Source organism: Chelonoidis abingdonii, chromosome 2 (genome assembly GCF_003597395.2).
Source record: "Chelonoidis abingdonii isolate Lonesome George chromosome 2, CheloAbing_2.0, whole genome shotgun sequence".
Taxonomy (NCBI): Eukaryota; Metazoa; Chordata; order Testudines; family Testudinidae; genus Chelonoidis; species Chelonoidis abingdonii.
Genome location: NC_133770.1, coordinates 123,816,651 through 123,838,352, shown reverse-complemented (window position 1 = coordinate 123,838,352; position 21,702 = coordinate 123,816,651). Strand labels below are relative to the sequence as shown.

General features: G+C 43.2%; 1 protein-coding gene across 5 annotated transcripts in view; it reads left to right on the top strand.

Annotated features, from left to right (window-relative positions):
• CTNNAL1 (catenin alpha like 1) overlaps positions 1-21,702 on the top strand; it is a 125,559-nt gene that overhangs the window by 61,079 nt on the left and 42,778 nt on the right. For all 5 annotated transcript variants that reach the window (XM_075062658.1, XM_075062657.1, XM_075062660.1 and 2 more), the window contains 3 exons: positions 7,760-7,846; positions 13,493-13,651; positions 17,512-17,604. In XM_075062658.1, the coding sequence (XP_074918759.1) occupies positions 7,760-7,846; positions 13,493-13,651; positions 17,512-17,604 (339 nt within the window). The remainder of the gene's footprint in view (positions 1-7,759; positions 7,847-13,492; positions 13,652-17,511; positions 17,605-21,702) is intronic.

Genomic DNA, 21,702 nt, shown 5'->3' with positions numbered 1-21,702 from the left:
ACTGTTCTTCCTTCCTTAAACTCTGCATTAGATTAAAAAAAATCCCAAAACCATAATCTTTGATATTACTTGTGATTCAGCAAGGTTGTCATCTTGTTTCTTCTGCACTGTGGTAGCTAGGAGACGTATTAGGCTACTGTCCATTTCTAGAACCCACCTGATTCAGGAGCCCAGGCACTGGAGCTTGGGCCATGGTGTAGATTATGTATACAGATTTATAATTCAGTTAATTGGGTTGTTTGAGGGTTTATGCTGTACCTCTAGTATTTTTCTTGTTCCAGGCAACAGCTGAGAGGTGGCAGTTCTTTTGCTGGCAGTAGTCAGTTGAGCCACAGATTTGGATAAGCTCTCTGAGCCTCAGGAAAATGCCGGTTTAAATGCCTCTGTCCTGGGGCAACAGCATAAAAGATCTTTCTTCTTTCCTCTATTGCTTCATGTTTAAAGTTCTCTTGCAGGTGCTTCTGGGGAATCCTAAGCAAGATAAAGCTTTACTAACACTCTACTAGTAATCACTAAGCCTGACAACAGCTTAGAAAGCTTCAGTTCCTAAGATTTTATTTGTACAGGACAAAGATGCTTTGTATACCCTATGGAAGGGATATTTCTTAGACTTCCTCCCTCAGTCTTCATTCTTCCTCTTGACTCCGGTAAGGGATGGCTTTATGGGGTTCAGTGTAATGGATTTTGCATTTAGGATCCATTTTATATATAGGCAGAAGGGACTCGGGTCCTGTGTCTGACAGTACTGATTTCCCATAAAATATGGGAGATGAAGTACATTCCATCCTGTATTTGCCCCTTTCAGGGCTGGATTAAGGCATGTGCTTTCTAGGCCCTTACTCCAGATCAGAATCTCTCCTCTTGGTTTTGTTTTAAAGTTCTTTGAGTACTTGCTCATGTCAATTCTATTTTAGGTGTGTATGTGCACAGTTGTCAGAGACTGCTGCCTTAGCGGTATTCTTAGGGCCAGCTGTGGCAGCCTCTGGAGTAGTGCTCCCATGCAGGGCTATATCAGGCGCCACTGGCCCTCTGCCCTCTCAGTTCCTTCTTACTGCCCATAGTGGTTAGTCCGAGTGCCTTTCCTTGCGTAGCAAAGGCTAGAGGTTTCTTCTTGTCCACAATGGACTTCGTGCCTTAAAGCGTTTTGTAAATAGTTTGTTGATAGTGTTGCCGAAGTAGCTGTTGAGTATAGTCATTAGTTAGCAGTTAGTCCTGTCTGGGACTTCACCCTAGGCACGACATGCCCCACTCACCCAGCTGTAAGTCATGTTTGACATGCAGCAGACTGATGCCCCTCGGTGATCCACACAACAGTTGTCTCAAGTGTCTGGGAGAAAGCCTGAGGAAGGACAAGTTTCGTATTTGTAAAAACTTTCGCCCTCGTATCCAGAAGGAGCGGGCTGTCCACTTGAGGGATCTCCTAATAGAATCAGCTCTTTGTCTTGTACCAGAGTCCACCACCGCTGACCGTGTGCTGAGTGGATCAGCTTTGGTGTGGAGCATGCCACCAGCACTGGACTCGGCCAGCACCGCTCCCCTTCACTGGTGCCTAGAAAGCAGCTGAAGAAATGGAGCCCTTCAGCGCCGAAGGACCAAGGGCCTATGGGAAAAGGACCTATGTCAGGCCATGTGCCCACTTTGGGGCTTCAAGGGGATATTGCAGTGGTCAGACCCTCAAGCCTGGTCAGGGACTCGCCCCCCACACCAGGCAGTGGCAAGTGCTCCCAGCCCACATTGGGGCCTTCAGGGCCTGAAGCAGTTCCGGCGGCTAAAGAGCAAAGCTGACTGACTCCGCAGGTGCCATGCTAGGGGATTGAGGCAGCCCCACCCCCCGGCATCGAAAAGTAAGTCCACTGGAGTGCAGCAGCAAAGACTCGTGGAACACCCTCAGGCACCAGATCGCAGTTGCAGGTCTCCTTTGCCGCAACCTCGATCCCCGCCTCAGCTCACCCACCAGAAGGCCTACATTCCCAACGAGATCCACGCTGACCAGGCTCTTGTAATGACTTTAATGTGTCTGGAGCATCTTTCTTCTCCTCAGCTCATATCCCTCAAATTATCTCCTCCTGCAGGGCTTACTTTCTCTGGGCTAAGTGACACACATCCCTCTCCTGGGAAGTTCCTGACAAATTTCTGCTGCTGTTGAGTTCCTCTCTGATTTCCAGAGCCTTTCCTATTGCCTATGATCTGAGACAGAGCCCTCCTATATCCGTAGCCCTCAAACATTAGCCCAAACTTTGACATGTAAATTAGTTTTTGTATTAGTTAATTTAGTTATAGTTAGAAAGGATCACTTGCCATTTGCGCTGACCATACCACACAGCACTAAGGCCACCATTGTCCAAGACAAAAGGAAATCCAAACTCCTCCAGAGGCAAATTATGCATCTCGTGCCACAGGGAGAACTGCTTTCATTTGGCAGCACAACACTTTATTGTAGCAGGTTTCCTGTTATTCATAATGATGAAGACATTCTTCAAATGGCCAGAGTAAAACCTCATACTGGAAATGCTTTAAGCCCACAGTAAAATGCAGGAATTTCCTCAGTGCTGGATGGTAGCTATATGGAAATAGACATACTTCAAATTGAGAGCTGCATACCAGTCACCTGCATTCAGGGACAGGATTATAGTGGCCTGGGTAAAATCATCCTGAATCCTGAGTGGAAGATGAAAATGTTCAGCTGCCTGGGGTCTAGGATGGGTCTTCAGCCAATTAGAAAGTATTTGGAGTAAAAGCTCTTCCACCCACTCCTGTGACAAGGAGGTACAGGCTCTGTTGCCCCTAACTGGACTAAAGAGTCCAGCTCCTTGCTGAGAATCCTCTCGTGAGAAGTGTCCCTGAATAAGGATGGGGAAGGGTTTTTTTTTTGTTTGTTTGGATGGGGGGAGGAATTCAATCATGCACCAGTTGCAATGATGTCTAAGACCCATTTGCCTGGTATTATACACTGCTGTGTCTTCTACTCTTGGACAGTGGTTTTTACAAAAGTCATGGTTGTGGTGGCACCCTCTAAAAGATCAAGTGGGACAAGGCGACAGTGACTTTAATAGCACCATGGTGGCCATGACAGTTCTGGTTCTTGATGGCTGTGCAGATAGCCTCCCACCCGTGCGTTCACTTGCAGTCATTTCCGGACCTGCTGTCACAGAGCAAAGGGAAGACAAACCATCCCTCCATCTGGCAGCCTGGTTTTTGATTGTGCAACAAGTTTAGAGATTCTTCTCAGAGTAGGTTCAATCTATCCTTCCCAACAGTAAGAAACCTTCTACAAGAAAGTGTTACGTTACCAAATGCAAGCAGTTCTTCCTGTAGAGCCAAATGAATGCTTTACCTCTGGAGGAGTCTGGATTTCCTCTTGTCCTGGACAATCTCCTCTCCTCTACTTCAAGTCATCAGGCCTGTTCATTGGTTTGCTATGGGTACATTTAGCCTTTCATCCTGTGGTGGTGAACTGCTTAATTTTCACCCACCCTATACCAGCAATGTTCTTAACAGATATTGTCAGAACTTTCATATCAGTATCAAGATTTGAACCTGATGCTTTTGCAGCATAGGACCCTGCCACTAGATCCCTTGGCTTCCTGTACCCTGTTACTTTTATCGATGTAAATAGCTGTTAGGAAGGCCATCACCCCTGCCAGGAGAGAGGGGGAAACAATAATGTAGAGCTCTGGCCTTCTATCTGGACAGGGCAAGGCCCTTTAGAAGATCTTTGTTGTTATCCTTTTTGTGACAAAGTTCCTCCTCTACCTTGGTGGGTCCTGTGCTTATTGGCGGATTTGTTCACCTCACAGTTTCACCCTGTGGGTCGGGAAACAGCCCAGAGACCTTCCCCTCCGGTAGAAACCACAGTCCAGGTCAATTCCTCCTGTGTTTGATCAGGAGTTGGGGGGTTTGTGGGGAACCCGGGCCCGCCCTCTACTCCAGATCCCAGCCTAGGGCCCTGTGGTCTGCAGCTGTCTAGAGTGCCTCCTGCTACAGTTATGCAACAGCTACAACTCCCTGGGCTACTTCCCCATGGCCTCGTCCCAACCCCTTCTTTGTCCTCACCACCGGACCTTCCTTCTGATGTCTGATAATGCTTGTACTTCTTAGTCCTACAGCAGCATGCCTACTCACTCTCAGCTTCTTGCATGCCTCTTGGTCTCAGTTCCTTCCATGCACTTCCTCTCCTCTGGCTCCTTCTGGCCTGACTGGAGTGAGCCCTTTTATAGCACCAGAGGGGCCTTAATTAGAGTCAGCTGCTTAACAGTCTCACTTGACTCTTAACAGGTTAATTGGAGACAGGTGTTCTCATTAGTCTGGAGCAGCTCCTGCTCTGGTAGCTCAGGGAACAGAAAACTGCTTATCCCGTGCCCAGTATATCTCCCTTCTGCTACTCTGCTGTTCCCAACTGGCCTGGGTCTATCACAATTTCCATTGCTGAGAGGATGAAAAAAGAGGCAATACCTTCCCAAAGACTCATGAATGGATTTCCACTGCATCTTCGTCTGCCATGAGCTTGCAGAAGCCCCTCCTTCTCAGTCTGTCAGGGCTCATTCCACCAGAACTTAAGCTCCCTTCATGGAATGAGCTTCCCCGCAAGGAATCCCACTTCCTGAGACCCGTAGAGCAGCAACCTAAGGCTCCTTTCACACATTTACCAGGCACAATGCCCTGATATAAGCCTTAGCTGAGGATGCCTCCTTTGGTTCAGTGATCCTATGAACTGTGATACAGAGCACTTCCTTGCACCTGCCTCCTCAAACACTGCTTGGGAGTCACCTACGGTGAACCTCCATAGGGACCAGTACTTGAAGAAGAAAGGAAGATTCTCGTTTGAGTAGTGTCCCTGTGGGTGCTCCACCAGAGGCATGCATACACCTTGGATCAGAGATTTTTGGTAGCAGCACCTGCTCAGCCCATGCATGTACCTTTCTCACCTTCATGCCCTCTACTAAGGATATACAGGGTTTCGTGGGTTCCTTTTCAACTACCTTGTTTGAGATCTAGCATGCCAACTTTTATTATTGTTCAGGCTTAACTTTGCAATTCTTAGTAGTAGTTATTGGTGTTACATTTTCTTTCATAATTTCTCATTTTTGTTTATTCCTTCTCCTGGTTCCCCATATGGAGAGGTTTCCCTCAATGTTGCATACGTTGCGGGAATATGCCAGAATCTCTAGGATTTAAGTGTTGACTCACCTGCCGAGACTCTCGGTGATAGACATTCCCAATGCATTAGTTGTTTGGGGGACATGCACGTCCCACAGAAGTGCAATATTTGCTCAGACTTTAAGAGTAGAGCTGGGCAAAAGTGTGAGATCCTTATGATTAAGGCTAAGATTTTGTCATGGTTATTTTTAGTAAAAGTTATGGACGTGTCACGGACACTAAACAAAAATTTGTGGAAGCCATGCCCTGTTTGTGACTTCTGCTTTTGCAGCTCCTTGGTTTCCCCCCACTATCTTGGTGGTTGGGAAATGTGGGGTTCCCCTTCTGCCCTGAAGGGCTGAAAGCTGGAGGATGACCAGTAATGGAGGATGACCTCGGGGGGAGGGATAGCTCAGTGGTTTGAGCATTGGCCTGCTAAACCCAGGGTTGTGAGTTGAATCCTTGAGGGGGCCATTTAGGGAACTGGGGTAAAAATCTGTCTGGGGACTGGCCCTGCTTTGAGCAGGGGGTTGGACTAGATGATCTCCTGAGGTCCCTTCCAACCCTGATATTCTATGATTCTATGACGATGTTTCCCAAAGAGAAAATGGAACACACTCAGCCACTCACCTGAGGAATCCTGCTCCTCCCTTGCACCCTCCACAAGGCTGTTGCCTGTTGCTGAAACCCCGAGGAGGGCCCCCTCAAGAGTCTGTGACCTGTTGCTGGAACCTTGCAGGGGACCGCCTGTCACTGCTGTTATCTGTCACTGGACCCCTGCCAGTGCCCCACTGGCTGCCAGCTCCAGTGTCCTGCAGTCCCTGGGGCTGAAGCAGAGAATGTCATGGAGGTCCTCCATAAATGCAGCCTTACTTATGATGTAGTGTTGTTTTTGCCTTTCCTCAGATCCAGGCCAGGATTCCCCCTCCCGAACTCTTGTACATCAGCCTCTGAGTGAGCATAGTGCCCCAATCACCTCAGCACTGTGTTTTCCCCAGCCTTTGTGGGAAAAGACATCAGAAGGTTCTGGGAAGGCCAGTAAAAAAAGGAGTTTTAGTTCTCCTCATAAAGAGTCCACTTTAGGAAAAAGTCTTGGTCTTTGCAAAAATCAACTGTCTGAGTGCTGAGGTACTACTGAGGTTCCAGGCTCCTTTTGGTTACTGGTAGAACTTCTAAGAGCTGTGCTACCAAGTGTACTTCCGTACCTAAAACATCCTCAGTACCATTTAAACAGGGTTGTGATAGCTGAGAGAAACATTCTGCTTCCAAGAAGCTCACACCAACAGACTTTATTGGTATGTAACCTTCAGAACCTAGACATATGACTCCCTTGGTATCACAGAAGTCTAAACTGCCATTTCATGCCACTTGGTTACCTGCAAAGCACTCAACATTATCTGTGCTGACAAGTTCTAATGAAAGTGACTTGTTGAAACAGATACCTCCCTCGGTACTGCAAATCCACCCAGTACCATAGGAGTTTAGACATTCCCGAGACTTTCTTTTCAGTTGAGCTGAAGTGTCACATTCTGACAGACAAAAAATTGTCTTAACCAGGAGCTAAATTAGAGAGAACGTATCAGAACGTAAGAGTAAAAACATTACAAGAATATTGTAATTATCCCCCCCAAAAATATTACAAACTCCATTTTAATATAATTTTTTGCCTTTTATTATGGAGTATATTTCTGGAAAAGGCAATTGAAAGAAAGTATAAAGAAATTCAAGAGACACTGAACAATCAGGAATATTGGTTTAAGATGTGTTTTAAAAGATACGTTATCAGACTGGGCAGCTATTCCTTTTTTAAAAAAAATTGTGCCACACACAATCCAGGATCTGTGTTATTCATCTGTTTGTAGCTGTTAGAGAGACTGAGTCAAGATAAGATTTAAATCTGACCACATCCATCTTGTGTTGATGCTCTTAATTAAGATAATTTTTCCCCCCAACAAGTTTTGGAGAAAGAGAAACTTTTTAGCCCCTACCTTTTTTTCAGCGTGCATCCTCCTTCACCTCTTTTGTGCAGGTTGTCTTGTTTTGCAAATACACACAAATTCCAAACAGGAAAGCATTGTTTTTGTATAAATCGAATGAAAGATTCATAGCAACAGTTCTTATGTTACAGGAACAGTTGAAATTTGTAGGGCATAGAAAAAGATTTATTCTATTATTTATTAAGTAAACCTCTTGAATTTAAATGGCAAACATTAATTTGATGAATTACTCTTTTTTAGATAGTGAGGTTTTTTATAAAATCCACTCGTGGGCTTTTAAAAACTGGAATAGCTTTAGCTAGCTTAACAGGATGGTTCAGGCATAGAGATTTGATAGCTGATACTAAATAAAAAAGCCCTCTTTTCTCAAAAAGGACTCAATGTTCAAAACTGAAAAATCCTTGTTGAATAAAAATAAAGTTGATGATCTGGCACCATTCATTGTTTTTTGTAGATTCTTGATTCAGTGATGAATAAATAAATGCAGTAGTAATAATGAATTCTTAATATATATTTTTTAAAGAAAATGTACTTAAAACTGAATTACTGCATTAACACTACCTGGTATAATTTGTACATCAGTTGGGTTTTTTTTTTTTAAATGTTTGATTGTCTTTTCCTTGCAGCAAAGCCAGAAAACAAAGGATATCGCCGAAGACTTGGAAGTAGCCATACTAAAAACATGCCAGTGTATGAATGAACTCAGAAGAGAAGTGAGTACAGCTTATATAAACACAGTCTGAAGGAGATTTTGAATCTCCTTTATTTTCACATGTGTAATGCAAAATAAGGCCCTGACTCTGCAAAGGCATAAACATCATGTTACATGCTCTACATTGTTCTGTTGACTCAGCTGAACACTTTGATAGGCTTAACTTTATACTTGTAGGTAGTATCATAGAATCTTATCCTGCAACACTTACTCAAGTGAGCAGAAAACAGTGGGACACTTCTAAAAGTAAGGACTGTTTGTGTAAGTAAGTGTTACAGGATCTGATCTTTAGTGAATTTCCCAATGGAGTCAGTGCTGCTGTAGAAGTCAATTAAAAACTTCTTTATAGGGAACAGGAACAAGTAGTACATTTTCAAATGCATATATATAATCCACAGAGAGGTGAGTTAATATCTTTTAGTGGACTGGCTTCTGTCCCAGTTTACATTTATCTCAGACACTCTGCTTACTTCCCCATACCCGAAGAGGAGCTCTGTGTAGCTCGGAAGCTTGTACCTTCCACCAACAGAAGTCGGCCCAGTAAAAGATATTGCCTCATCTATCTTGTGTCTCTCATATCCTGGGTCCAACACAGCTACAACAACACTATATAATCTGCCAATTTAGTGCCAAATTTTGCCCTTTAATCAGAGCTATGCATGCATCCAAGTTTACTGAATACAAAGGTAGTACTTTCTTCACAGGATTTTTAAGAAACCAGGAATTATGTTAACCGGTAATTGTTGCCGTATCCACATGTAGTTGTGAAAACTGAACAAATGGCTTTTGCAATTTCTTTGCATTTTACCTATTGCAATTGAAAAGAAAACTTACTTATTTTCACTGTGAAATATATTAAATATGTGCCTTACAAAAACATTTTTTCAGGTATCTTGCTACAATCAGGGATAGTCTAGACAGTATTTGGTCCTGCCATGAGGGCAGGAGACTGGACTCAACCTCTCGAGGTCCCTTCCAGTCCTAGAGTCTATGAATCTATGAATAGATATTGTTAAAATGTAGCCTAAAAAAACTAGAAGTTAATTATTTACCAAGATTATTGTAGGAACTGCAATTATTCATAGTAATATCTGACATCTTGCACATTTTTATCCTGAAGAATTCAAAAGCACTCTAAATATTACATAAAAAACTGCTTAAAATAGCTTTTTAGGTGCTAAGTCAAGTTCTTGAACTTTAGAAGTGTCAGAGTTTAGGTTGATTTTGAAATCTCAGTTTGATCTTCATGTGCATATGTATGATGATTCAGTCTTTAATTAATGATCATATGCTGTTTTGTTTTCCTCCATGGGAACTGTGCCTCATTCAGTGCACAGGGTGGATGTTGCTCAGTGAATGAGGCAGCTATTTGGTATTCTGGTTTATCCTTATTCAGTGGATGGCCTTATGCCTTGTTTACTGCACACAACTCAAATTCTGCACTGAATATAGAATTAGTGATTTCCTAATGGTCTTTTTTATGGTGTTCATCACTCTAGTATCCGAGTGCCTCACAAACGTATTAGGGAACTTACCTTCTCAACTCCCTGAGTGATACGAGAATTATAGTTCCTATTTTACAGTTGGAGAAACAGACAAAGTGACTTGCCTGAAGTTTACTCCTGGGGAGATTGTGCACCACTTTGCACATGCATAATTCATGTCTCCTGCAGATTTTTTTTTCTCCGCAGAATATGGCCACACGAGTACAGGGGCAGATATTCCTAACTGAATGGCAGAGGCTAGGAGTCTGTGTGGGAGAGGGTCCCCAGCTCCCCAACAATCCCCTCCCCCCCCAAAAACCTGTTCCATGCTTCTCCCACACCCAGGAACCCTCCAGGTTCATCCCCAGGCTCCTTCCCTCTCCCTCAGCTCTTCTGTTACCCCTAACTCCCTCCAAGTGTTTGCACTGCTTCTGAGGGGTGCAAGAAATAAGTTTCTGTATTGTAGTTTAAATTAATTACTCATTGTTTAGTAAAGAATCTTATTTGTCAAAAAACATTTTCTGAATTTTTGTGTGTGTTTGTATTGTTAGACATATTTGCGGACAGATATTTTAAAATAAATTACCAAAATAATTGAAACTGATTATTTTGTTTTGTTTTTGACAAATAAAATATGCAGAATTTTGCTGCATTTTAAGATATTGTGCACAGAATTTTTAACTTTTTGGTGTGTAATTCCCCCCAGGAGTAGAGGTTGTACTGCAAGTCATTAGCAGAACCCTAATTTGAACTCTGGACGGACGGACTCTCATTCCTTTCCTCATCCCTCCATCCAGAGCTGTTAAGCATACACAGCTTCAGTTTGACTTCATTTGCAACAGACTGCTTAACACACCCCAGGCGTGTCAAGCTGGACATCCAGAAAGTGAGGAACACGCAGTTAGTAGCCACCTGCCAACGTTTTGATGTGATTTGCTCATCATAAGAAAGTTTGTGGCAGAGACAACAATAGAATGGTTCTCTTTTGCGCCATTCACCTGTTTTAACCACAGGAGACCTGTCTCATTCTGTACATACCTGCCTACTTCTAGAGTAAACGGGGTAGGGACTTGTTCTGCACACAATTCTGACTTATTCCCTGGCCGCCATCCATCCTGTGCACTGAAAATAGTATGTGATCATGCAGTTAACACCAGCTCATAATACATATGCATAAAGGGGCCAGATTTAATTTGCATAGGAAGTGCTTGACTTTGCAACCTTAAATAACTTTCTTATAATGTCGTTTTTAATATCATTTCCATTGTTAGTTTTTAAAAAAAAAAAAGAAAATTAAAAACAAATTCTGTTTTGTACAAATGTAATGTCAACCCTGAACCTCTCAACACTGCAACACAGACTTCTACCGCTTAAGTTTGAAGACTTACTAAATTAACTGGCAGCAGCAGAATAGTTATCCTCTGTAAACCAAACACTAGAAGAGGATATACAATACACTTACCCAGTGGGTGCATGAGAAGCCCTACTTTATTGACAGTGTAGCCAAGGTCAAAGATATGGCAGATTATTTGAGAGGCAGTGGAGCTAACTGGGTGCCATTGGGTTTGACACATTAAAAATCTGCATTCTACATTCCCAGCTTTTGTGACTCTCTGTGGGGAATGAAGCCTTCCTTAATGAAGGGTTTGTGAAGGTCATAGAACTATTAACACCTCTCAGTAGAGGTGAGCCTAACTCATGCAGTCTTGGTTCCCAGCTGTTTGGGCTCCAGGGCTTCTTATCCTGCACCTGTGAAGTGGTGAAGGAGGTTAGTCCTCTGGGGCCAGGTTCTGGGTCCTCGGTGTGGCTGAGAAGTCTAACCTGCCTCACTCTTCCACATCTCCTCACTCTCTAAATTGATTCATCAGGAGCCAAGCTAATTCTGCTTCTGAGGGTTCCAAAATCTTGCAGCAACCCCTATATTTAGGTTGCCTTACAATTTTCATTATGAAAGATTCAATTTTAAGACGCTATAATACCTCCGTTGTTTAAATACCACTTTATAAACTCAGTAGGGAGATTGCTTTGGGGCAAAGGACATGCCTTTTATTTAAAGTTAGCTGATCACTACAGTAGCAGTTGGGGCCTACCCTTAGAATGTTTAGAGATTATGGCACACTGCCAAAATTATGCTGCCAGTCTCTTCTGTGATACATGCAATATATTTGCAAGAATCATTTTATTAATCACTGCAATGAACCCAGCTCTGGGTTAAAACATGGCAATATTTAATAGCACTGGGCAACATTACCTAAGAGTTTACAATGCGAAATGAAGAATACTACAGTTGACTGAAAATATAGCAGGAATTTAGGTAGGCAGAAGTACTGTAGTAAGTTTGTGAAGGCTCTAATAACAAGGCAAAAATGAAAAACAGACTTTTACCCCATCCCATCCCTTCCCACCTTATCTGGGGAGGGCCAGGGGAGGAAGTCTCTGGCCTGGCTGGAGCTGCTCTGGCAGGCTGGGCAGCATGGCTGCAGCCTGCTCCAGTGGGTCAGACCAGGCAGCACGGCTGCAGCATGTTCCAGCTCCCTCTGTTGTGGGGAGGGGCTGTGTCCCACCTCTCCCTCTCTGTACGCATTCATAAGCCGTGTTTGTCTTAGCAATTGGCTGAACGATAAGTAGGACTGAGTGGACTTGTAGACTCTGAAATTTTTCCTTGTTCTGTTTTTGAGTGCATCTGTGTAACAAACAAGCAAAAAAATCTACATTTGTACGTTGCACTTTCATGACAGAGATTGCACTACAGTATTGTATGAGTTGAATTGAAAAATAGTATTTCTTTTATCATTTTTACAGTGCAAATATTTGTAATAAAAAAATACATTTCAATTTCAGTTACAACACAGAATACAATATATATGAAAATGTAGAAAAACATCCAAAATATTTAATAAATTTCAATTGCTGTTCTATTGTTTAACAGTGTGATTAAAACTGTGATTAATCACGATTAATTTTTTACTCGTTATTAATTTTTTTGAGTTAATCGCATGACTTAACTGTAATTAATTGATAGCCCTATAAGTAATTGTTTTGTCTTTGACCATTGATTTCTGAGACTCTAGGGTGCTCTTGTGCCAACCTCCTCTCTGTAATCATGAGGACTGGAAACTTTTTTTAATTTGAGAGTTTACTGAACTCCACTGAGTCCACAACCGGAGCTTTAGGACTGTTGCAAGACTCACAGTATGAGAATGACAACACTGTAGCTATACCCAGCAGTGTCCCTAGTATTAAGATGCCAGTGGATTCCTGTTGCCAGGCAGCTGGAGAAAGAGGGTTATAGGGCCACAGCTGGTGTGGAGCTGCAGGTCTTCTAAGTAGATGGCCTTGATTTCCAAGGGATCCCCAGGGATCTACCAGGTGGGCCCAATAACATATTGGGGAGACCTGTCCCTGCTTCTGGGATTATATGAAGGAATTTTCATGGGATTTCCTCCCCCGAGCCCCACTCCTGTGGCTTTTTTCCCCCACTATGGCAGAGGGTGATGTGGGCTATTGTTTTACTCATTTGTGTCTTGTCTTAAGTTAGATCACAACCTGGTCACATTTTCAAGCTTTTCTTTGCAACATTAAGGGTGAGATTCTGATGTCCTGTGAGTCCAGGTGCTGGAATACTAGGAACTGTCTCCAGTATCTGTGCCTTAATCTGGCTCTGCCTGTGTATCTACAGTATACAGTGGAAAAGGCCTTCCCCTGTCAGTAGGTCATGTTGGGTTTGGGCAAGAAGAGGGATCACTGATCCTTGTTCACACAGAGCTAGTTGCCTCAGTACCTTATGCAGCTGGTATAGAGGAGGGCTGATTCCAGTTGCAGTAATTGCCAGGGGGATGCAATGCAATACTTATACCCTGGCCTGCCCCAACTGCTTTTCTGTCTGCCCCCCAAAGGCTTGAATACACAGCTTTTTTTGAGCGTAGAGTGGATTTTAGTTTACGTATCTGAGTAGAAGTTTCAGAATAAATCTCCTGAGGTGCAAACATTCTTTGCAGACTTCCTCTAAACTCAGTACCAGTAAGCTTTTTCTTTTTTAAATTCCTGCCTCTTGGTGATCTGCTGAATCCACTATCGCTAAAATATTTTTACTGTATATTAGCTTCACATGTTGTTATTTATCTTTCAATGCTTATTTTTTCTTTTCCTTACCACGACTGAAGCTTCACCATGCAGCCACATCATTGGCAGCAGACCTGCTAAGATACCATGCAGATCACATGGTTTTGAAGGCATTAAAAATCACAGGAGTAGAAGGAAATCTAGAAGCTGTAGCAGAATGTACTTGTAAGCTATCAGAGCAGAAAGAGCAGCTTGTTGAGGTGAGTTAACAATTTTATTTTCAAATAGATTTAATATAAAAAGTGCCAAAATCTATCTAAATGAACTGTTCATCAGGGTGTCTTTTGTGTTTTAACCTGTAGAATGTACCTCTGGCACTACTGGACTCTACATTCTCCTAGAAGATAGTGTCTGAGTGCAGCATGAGTTTCCTCACTGCACCAAACATTTGGGTTCACTATTATAGAATTGGACCCACTGCCCCACCTGCACAGTCCCTGTTGCTGCTTGCTGTGGGCACAAGAACCTCGTTGCCTGATTTTGGGGGGCCTCTGTGACTGCATATCGGTGCCAAGATTTTCATAAATAGGAGCTTAACGTTAGGCTCTTAAATCCAGATTTAAACACTTGCCTACTTTCTCAAGAATACTAACCAACCAAAAGCTTCCATTGATTTCAGTGGGAGTTTTTAGGTGCTCATCATTCTTAAAATCAGGCAAATGCCTAAATACGAATTCAGGAGTTTAAATTTAAGCGTGCGCGCACACATACACACACACACATGCACACACAGAGTAAGTAAGTGAGTACTCTATTTTTATTTCCACTTTAACATCTGCTTTTGCTGTATCTGTGTTTGAAGCACTGGAGATAACTTCCAAATGTGGCATTTAGATTAATCCTGCTTCTAATAAACATACTAGATTGAAAGTTAGAGAGGTCTGTGCATGTGAGAGTGCATAAGAGTAATTGCACTGGCAAATGGGGAACACTGTAGTTAGGATTACATATGGACTTCAGTCATAAAGCAAGTGAAACGGGTTTGTAACTTTCTCAGAAGTTCTCCTTTTGGGCTGACATTTTCTCTGTTCCTTCTCAGTGAGTTGTTGCTTTTTAATGTTTGCTCAAAAACTAATACATTTTGCTCAGAATATGGCAGAAAAATTCTTTTCTGCTTTAAAAATCAATTTGACACTGTTTTGCTCAGAGATACGTCAAAAGGAGATGAACTTTGAAATTGAAGTTTTCCATGTGACTAGTAATCACTGATCAAGTTTCTTGCTGAAAGACATTTGTTTTCTGTGTATAGAGTTATGTTATTTACATTGCTACAGAGGACTGTATACTTGGATAAGTAACGTGCAATACTCTTGTGCAACAATTTTTCCTACAGAATTTCTTAGTTGCCAAGTTTCTGAATCTTTCATATTTATTCAGCTGTGAATGTACACTATAGTATCGGTGTAGAAATGAGTATTGTCGAGTTTTTCCTTTCTTTTAAGAACATAAGAACAAATGCTGCCTTGGGATGCGCACACTGTGCTCCCATTGACTTCAGTGGGAATGTTGGCTCAGATAAATTTATGCTGTATTACATGAGCTTTTGCATTTAAACTGTTGCATTTGAAATTTAAACAACCATCAGGAAATATTACTATGAGGACCATATTTCAACTTGATATTGCATATCCTGTAAATTTTGTTTTTTAAAAAATTAACACAAATAGCATTATTACATTGGAAAAAAACGCATATTGAAAGAATGTCTGTTACATAGTCAAGCATTTGAAAGTTAGGAAATGTCAGGGTTAAGGTTACACTTACAATCTTAATTCTTTCCCCTTGTGTATTTGCACTGATAGTATATGATCATGTACTTAAAGGCTATGTATTTTCCACCAGTCCCCTGCCTCAGTCAGGTTATAGGCTGAACAGTGTTCTGGGAACAAGACAGCTGTTCGGTATTTTTATCCTTGTCATTCAGTGTATGGCATCTGCCATAATTACTGCACACCATCCAAAGCCTGCAGTGAATACATAAGTATTAATTCTCATACCCTTTTTCAGGGTGCTAATCATTGTAGTTTTTGAGTGTCTCATAAATATTAATGAATTTATTTACGCAGTTCCTCTGAAGTAAGAGAGCATTATTAACACCATTTTACAGATGGGGAAAACTGATATGGAGATTTTCTAGAGGTCACACTGAATCGGGCAGAGATAGGATTAGAACTTGTGAGCCCCGTAATTCACAACACTTTTCTCATTCCTATAGACCACTGTTTCTACTGGCAGAGATGCAGAGTGGCCACAACAGCTTAAATTTAACTTCAGTTGCAGCTTAGTGCTCTCCACTTGTGCAAATCTGGCCCCAGGAATCTCAAGTTGGGCACACAGAAAATGAGGAATGCACAGTAGGGGCCACCTGCCAACATTTTGGTTTGTGGTTTGCTCCTGATCATACAGAAAGTCTTTGGCATAGACAGCGATAGAATTGAGTTCTCACGTGTGACATTCACCTGCCTTAATTGCAAGACCATTTTTTCTCTTTCTGCAGTTCTGTCTTTTTTTTCTCTATACACCTGACAGCTTCTACAGAGAACAGCCTCATTCACTGTACAACCCTAGTTCATTCTCTGAATGCTCTCCATTCTGTGTGATGAATGAGGTGGGGTCCTGGCGACAGGGGGGTGTCTGGAAATTTACTCAAGTAATTAAAGACTGTCGTAATGCATACCCACAAGGATGCAGAATTAAGGTTTCGCAGCCAACATAAATTCTGGAATTTTTTAACTTTCCAATATTAGACTTTGTAACTAAATACACTGCTACCTCGATATAACATCACCCAATATAACACGAATTTGGATATAACGCGGTATAGCAGTGCTCCAGGGGAGCGGGGCTGCGCACTCAGGTGGATCAAAGCAAGTTCAATATAACATAGTTTCACCTATAACACAGTAGATTTTTTGGCTCCCAAGGACAGTGTTAGATCAAGGTAGAGGTGTAAAGTTTTTAGTGTCGTGTGAGTGGGTTAAATATGGAAAAATGTAAAAAAATTATAAACACAACTGTAATAGCCCCCTCCCATCATGCACCATCAGTAGACTTAGCTGGAAGCAGAAGACTGTCCCAGCATGGGGGAGGGAGGGAGAAATGGGCTGCTGGAGCCATGGTGCTAAATTTGGGCTGTTGCTGGAGGAATCACACACCCCTCCCCCAGCTCTGTTTGCTCCTTTTCTGGGATGTGAGGGAATTCCTTCCCCATGTGATGCCCTTGGAGGAGGAGGAAAAGTCGACGGCAGCATGTGCTAGCTCTGGGGGGGCAGTTACTGTGTGGAGCCTGATCTAGCTTTCTCTTTCCCCTCCCCTTTTAGAGTATGCCTAGACTGCAATAAAACACTCTTACCTGGTCTAGGGTCAGCTGACTTGGGTTCAATCTGTTGCGATATAAAATTGCAGTGTGGACTTTCAAGCTCAGGCTGGAGCCTGGGCTCCTGGACCTTCCCCTCTCACGGGGTCCCAGAGCCCAGGCTCCAGCCAAAATTTGAACATCTACACTACAATTGTGTAGCCACATGAGCCCGAGTCAGCTGACCCAGGACAGCTGGAGTGTTTTATTGTGGTGTAGACATACCCTTTGAAAGGCTGCCTGCACTTGGGGATCACAATGCAGTAGTGGTGTTTAGTGGTGGTACAGGTCTGACCTTACATTAAAATATTTATATTCAATATTACTTAACTTTCTACCAACATTTTACTGACAAAGTAAGTCGCTGAATGGAAATAGTGACTTTCAAAAGTTTCTATCACAGCCAGAATTTCCCCGGACATAGAAAATGCACTTCTCTGGCCTATGGGCTTTCTTTCTGTCAAAATCCATAAGCCTGAATCAAATGATAGAAGTTTTTAGACCTTCTCAAAAAAAGGTTGCAAGAATTTTTAATGTGGAAAGTGCTAAGCAACTAGATGTTGGAGTTGCTACCAGAAACACAAATGTATGTAAGCATGATCAGGTTAAGGTTAAGAGAATAAACTTTACTGCTGTGTACCCTTCTTTAATATATCTTATTTATAATATTATTTACTCTTCAAAATATCTTAACTTTTTTCTTAGACATGTCGCTTGTTGAGGCATGTTTCTGGAACAGAGCCACTTGAAATTACTTGCATACATGCAGAAGACACCTTTCAGGTCATTGGCCCACAGGTATGCCTACCTTTCATTTGATCACATTTTAAGTAGAATTTTGTAAAATGAATATACACTAAGATTAACATTCAACATATGTGCTTGGATGGATGCCAGTTCAGTTCACAAAGAAACATAGTGAAAGTATTACATGTAGGAGGCAGTGTAAATATTTCTAGACAGGTGTCCAAGCTAGATCTTCTGGTACATCTTGATTCATGCTCTAGACATTTTGGAAGACAGTGGAAAGCTGGAATAAAGCTTCTGCATACCCTGTGTGCTTTCCCAGCATGTGCTGTAGCTTCGAGTCTGCTTTAAGTTATGCTGGCTTATACCAGCCACTTTGGGCTGAATATTAGCCCAGGACAGATGTAGAGTAGGGGTAGCCTCACCATGGCCTCCTTTTCATTGACTATGGACCCCTCTTCCTGCCATGCCAGCAGCAAGGAGATTGTGTGATCTGAGCCCCTGTGCCACTGCAGGATCACTATGGTTATCCTTCATGGGTCGTTCGCTTGAGTGTTGCAGCCAAAGTATGGTAGCAGTGCATTGCAAAGTGGCCACAACCCACCCAAAGATCTGACCAGTCAGTCTCTTATTTATGTAGGGAACTTTTCACCTCTGTGCGGAGGACCAATATAAAGCTTATGAATCATTTAATTCTTGTTTTGAGAGTTTAAATAGGGCTCATTGGTACATAGGCCTTCACTGGCCCTTTGTACAGGGATGAATTTCACCCACTAAAAGCTTACACCTCCGTGCTTACCCAAGTATAAAATTATGCCACTACTACACGTGTGTAAACAGCCCACCACCTACTTCAGGGGCTTAACAATATTGTGCCTAATAATAGTAATTATTATTTACATAGTGCTTTATATATAAAATGTATTTTACAAACACTGACTAATCATTTGTAAGTACCTGTGGATACATTTTCTTTGCAGTTGTCACACGAGTATATGCACACGTAACTATATATTTTTATGTAGAACAATACTGCATCAAATACTGCTTCCTTACCTATGTACAGCAATACTGTACCTAATATTTCATTCACTGTATGTTTATCTATATGCCTGCCTGCGGATACCCATGTAAAGTGCTTCTTTTAAAGTGCTAAGTATTTATTATTAGTCATTAATTATATTAGAGACAGAGTGTGGGTGAGGTATTATCTCTTATTGGGCCAACTTCTGTCAGTGAGAGAGACAAGCTTTCAAGCTTGTGTGTTAACTACTTATGCTAAACAGTCTGTTCTTTGAGTAGATGCAGCTGCGTATTCCACTTAGGTATGTGCGCACACAGTGCACTAAAGCCAGAGAATTTTACCTAGTAGTACTCCTAGAGGGGCAGCACTCTCACCTTGTGGCCATTCCCTCCTCTTCCCCCCTCCCCCGGCAACATGAGGCTGCATTGCTCTGACCCCCCTCGCCCTGGTTGGAGTTGGCGCTGTGTGTAGTTCCTAACCTCACAACCTCGCTATTTTTTAGTGACTTTTCTAGTTGTATATGGCTAGTTCGTACTCTTAGTATAGTGTTAGGTTTAGTTTAATTATTTCCCTGGTGACACCCTCACCAGGGTTTAAACAGTGTCTGCTGTGTGGGTAGTGTTTTCTGTGCCTAGGCAAAGCCCACATCAGGGAACGATGTTCGATTTGCAAATCATTCACAATACTGGGTGGGGGATCTTTTGTCAAAAGCAGCACCTGCTTGAACAGGCTGTTCAGCCTGCTTCAGCACTGATGCCTAAATTGGATCAGAGGTCATTCTCGGGTTCTGATGCTGCTGCTGTTTTGTGCTCTGAAGAAAGGGAGGAGTTATTCCCCATTGAGTGTGCTGACGAAAAGGTTGCATACTACGGGTCCAGGTCGCAACAGGTTGCATGGGGACTTGTCTGCCTCCTCCAGAAGGAGCACGAACTGGCACCATGTGAATACTGGTGTAAGGGAAGAACAGGTCCTGTCAGCTGCTTCCTGGTACCACACAAGGAGGTCTGTGACTCCACACTATCGACTCGAGTTCTGGCCCCAAAGCATCTGTCAAGTCCAGTACCAAAGAGTGCAATGCCAGCACTGGCTGTTTAAACACTGGTGGCATGTCAGACAGCAATGACCCTCCTCTTCCTTTCTGTTCCATCTCTCACTTCGTCCTGGACTTTGCCAGGGCTGCATTGTTTATAGCCCTGTTGGCTGGGCAGGCTGCTGAACCTATGGGTCTGTCGGCACGGCATCCTGATGTTTCCCTTCCATAGTCAGTGGAAGTGGGGCTGGTGCCAGGCTCTGCACAAGGGACCTGCTTGGTGCTGGGAACTTCTTCAGTGTCCCTGCTGTGGGTGCTACTGATATTACTGAGGTGACACTCACCGCCCTGCGCTTCAGCCCTGTCCGTCACCTCGGTATCACTGTTGACTTCGGGGTCGATGCCAGTGCCAGCACTGGAAATGACAAAGGCATATTTGATACCACCAGTACCGTTTCTGCCATCGCTGTCAGTTCCCTGTTCATTCTGGGCTACAGATAAGTCAGACCAATTGCTCACAACCTCAGAGCTGGCTCGCCTTTCTACCCTGAAGCTGAGGACTCTTCGGCATCCAGGTTGGGGTCTTCCTCCTTTCACTTTCTATCGTCTGACCTGCATTGCAGGCCATTCATGGAGCACTATGGTACCAGGATTGATGTTCATCTTACAGTTGTGATGGGGGCAAGTGGCCAACTGATGCCCTACCCATACCAATGAACTCCATGTAATCCATGTGGTGATTCTTGGTCACGGAGGTCCCTCTCCTCATCTCACACTAAGGTGAGATCACTGAGCAGGTTTGTGGTGGTGACTATTGCTCTGTCACGGGCCCAGGCACCAGTGAACCTTCCCATTGTGGTGCCTCCAAAGTCATTCTGTCGAGGTCTGTCAGTCCTGGAGCAGGATCCAGTTCTGGCATAGTTAACTGTTTCAGCTTTGTCGCAGCACAATTGCAAGATGCCTGGCTCCTCTTCTCCTTTGGTGCTGGAAGATTTCAAGGCGTATCAGGGCCTTTTGCAGCATGTGGCTGCTTTCCTGGGTATTCAAGCAGAGTTGCTGTAGGATACCCATAAGCTGTTTGATATCACGCAGCCATCTGCCCTGGGAGAATCTCCCTCCTTATTAACATTGTGCTGTTAGAGTATGCTACGGTTCTCTGGAGCACGCTGGCTTCAGTACCACCTACTGCAAAGCACATGGGAAAAGTTACTTCATACAGGTGCAGGGATTTGAAGGTTTTAACTTACATGTAGCCCCAAATTCCCTGGTCATAACCATGGTGAATGGTAGAACCGAGCAGGGCAGATTTAAGTCCACTCGCAAGGGTAAGAAATCTAAATGGATGGACCGATGGATAGGAAGATTTACACCTCTTCTTTGCAGATGCACATTGCTAACCAGCTGGCATTCCTGTCCAAATGCGACTTTGTGAACTGGACGGTTATGTCTTAAGTTTGCGGACCAGCTGCCAAAAGACTTGAGGAAGGAATTTCAGGCATTTATCACCGAAGGCTGTTGGTGGCTAAGACTTTGCTGCAGTCCGCACAGGAAGTCACGGATACTTCAGCCAGAGTTATGGCCTCGACAGTGACCGTGAGAAAGGTATCCGGTCTGCAGAATTCAGATATTGTTCTCGATATGCAACAGGCCACAGAGGATTTGCCCTTCAACGGCAGAGTGCTTTTTTCAGAAAAGACAAATGAGACTCTCTGCACTCCTTCAAGGACTCTCAGGCTACCTTATGGTCCTTAGAGGTATACATGATAAGTGCAGGGGTGCCACTACTAGTTGTCAACAGCAGCAGTATGGTCCGTAGCCTCTCTCTGAGATGGATGGACTACCTCAGAAAGGGGCATAGGTCTCAGAGGAGGTGGCATTCAGATCCACAGTTTGGCCAGTCAACATTCCTTCCTCTGGCACCATCCTCTCATTCACAAACACCCATTTTGACTCTAAGGGTAAGATCTGTCCTCAACCTTCATGGCCTCAACAAATATATCAGATATGTGCGGTTCCAAATGGTCACTCTGTCGACTATCCTCCCTGCGTTGTCTCTGAATGACTGGTTTGCTGCTCTGGACCTCCATAAGCCTAC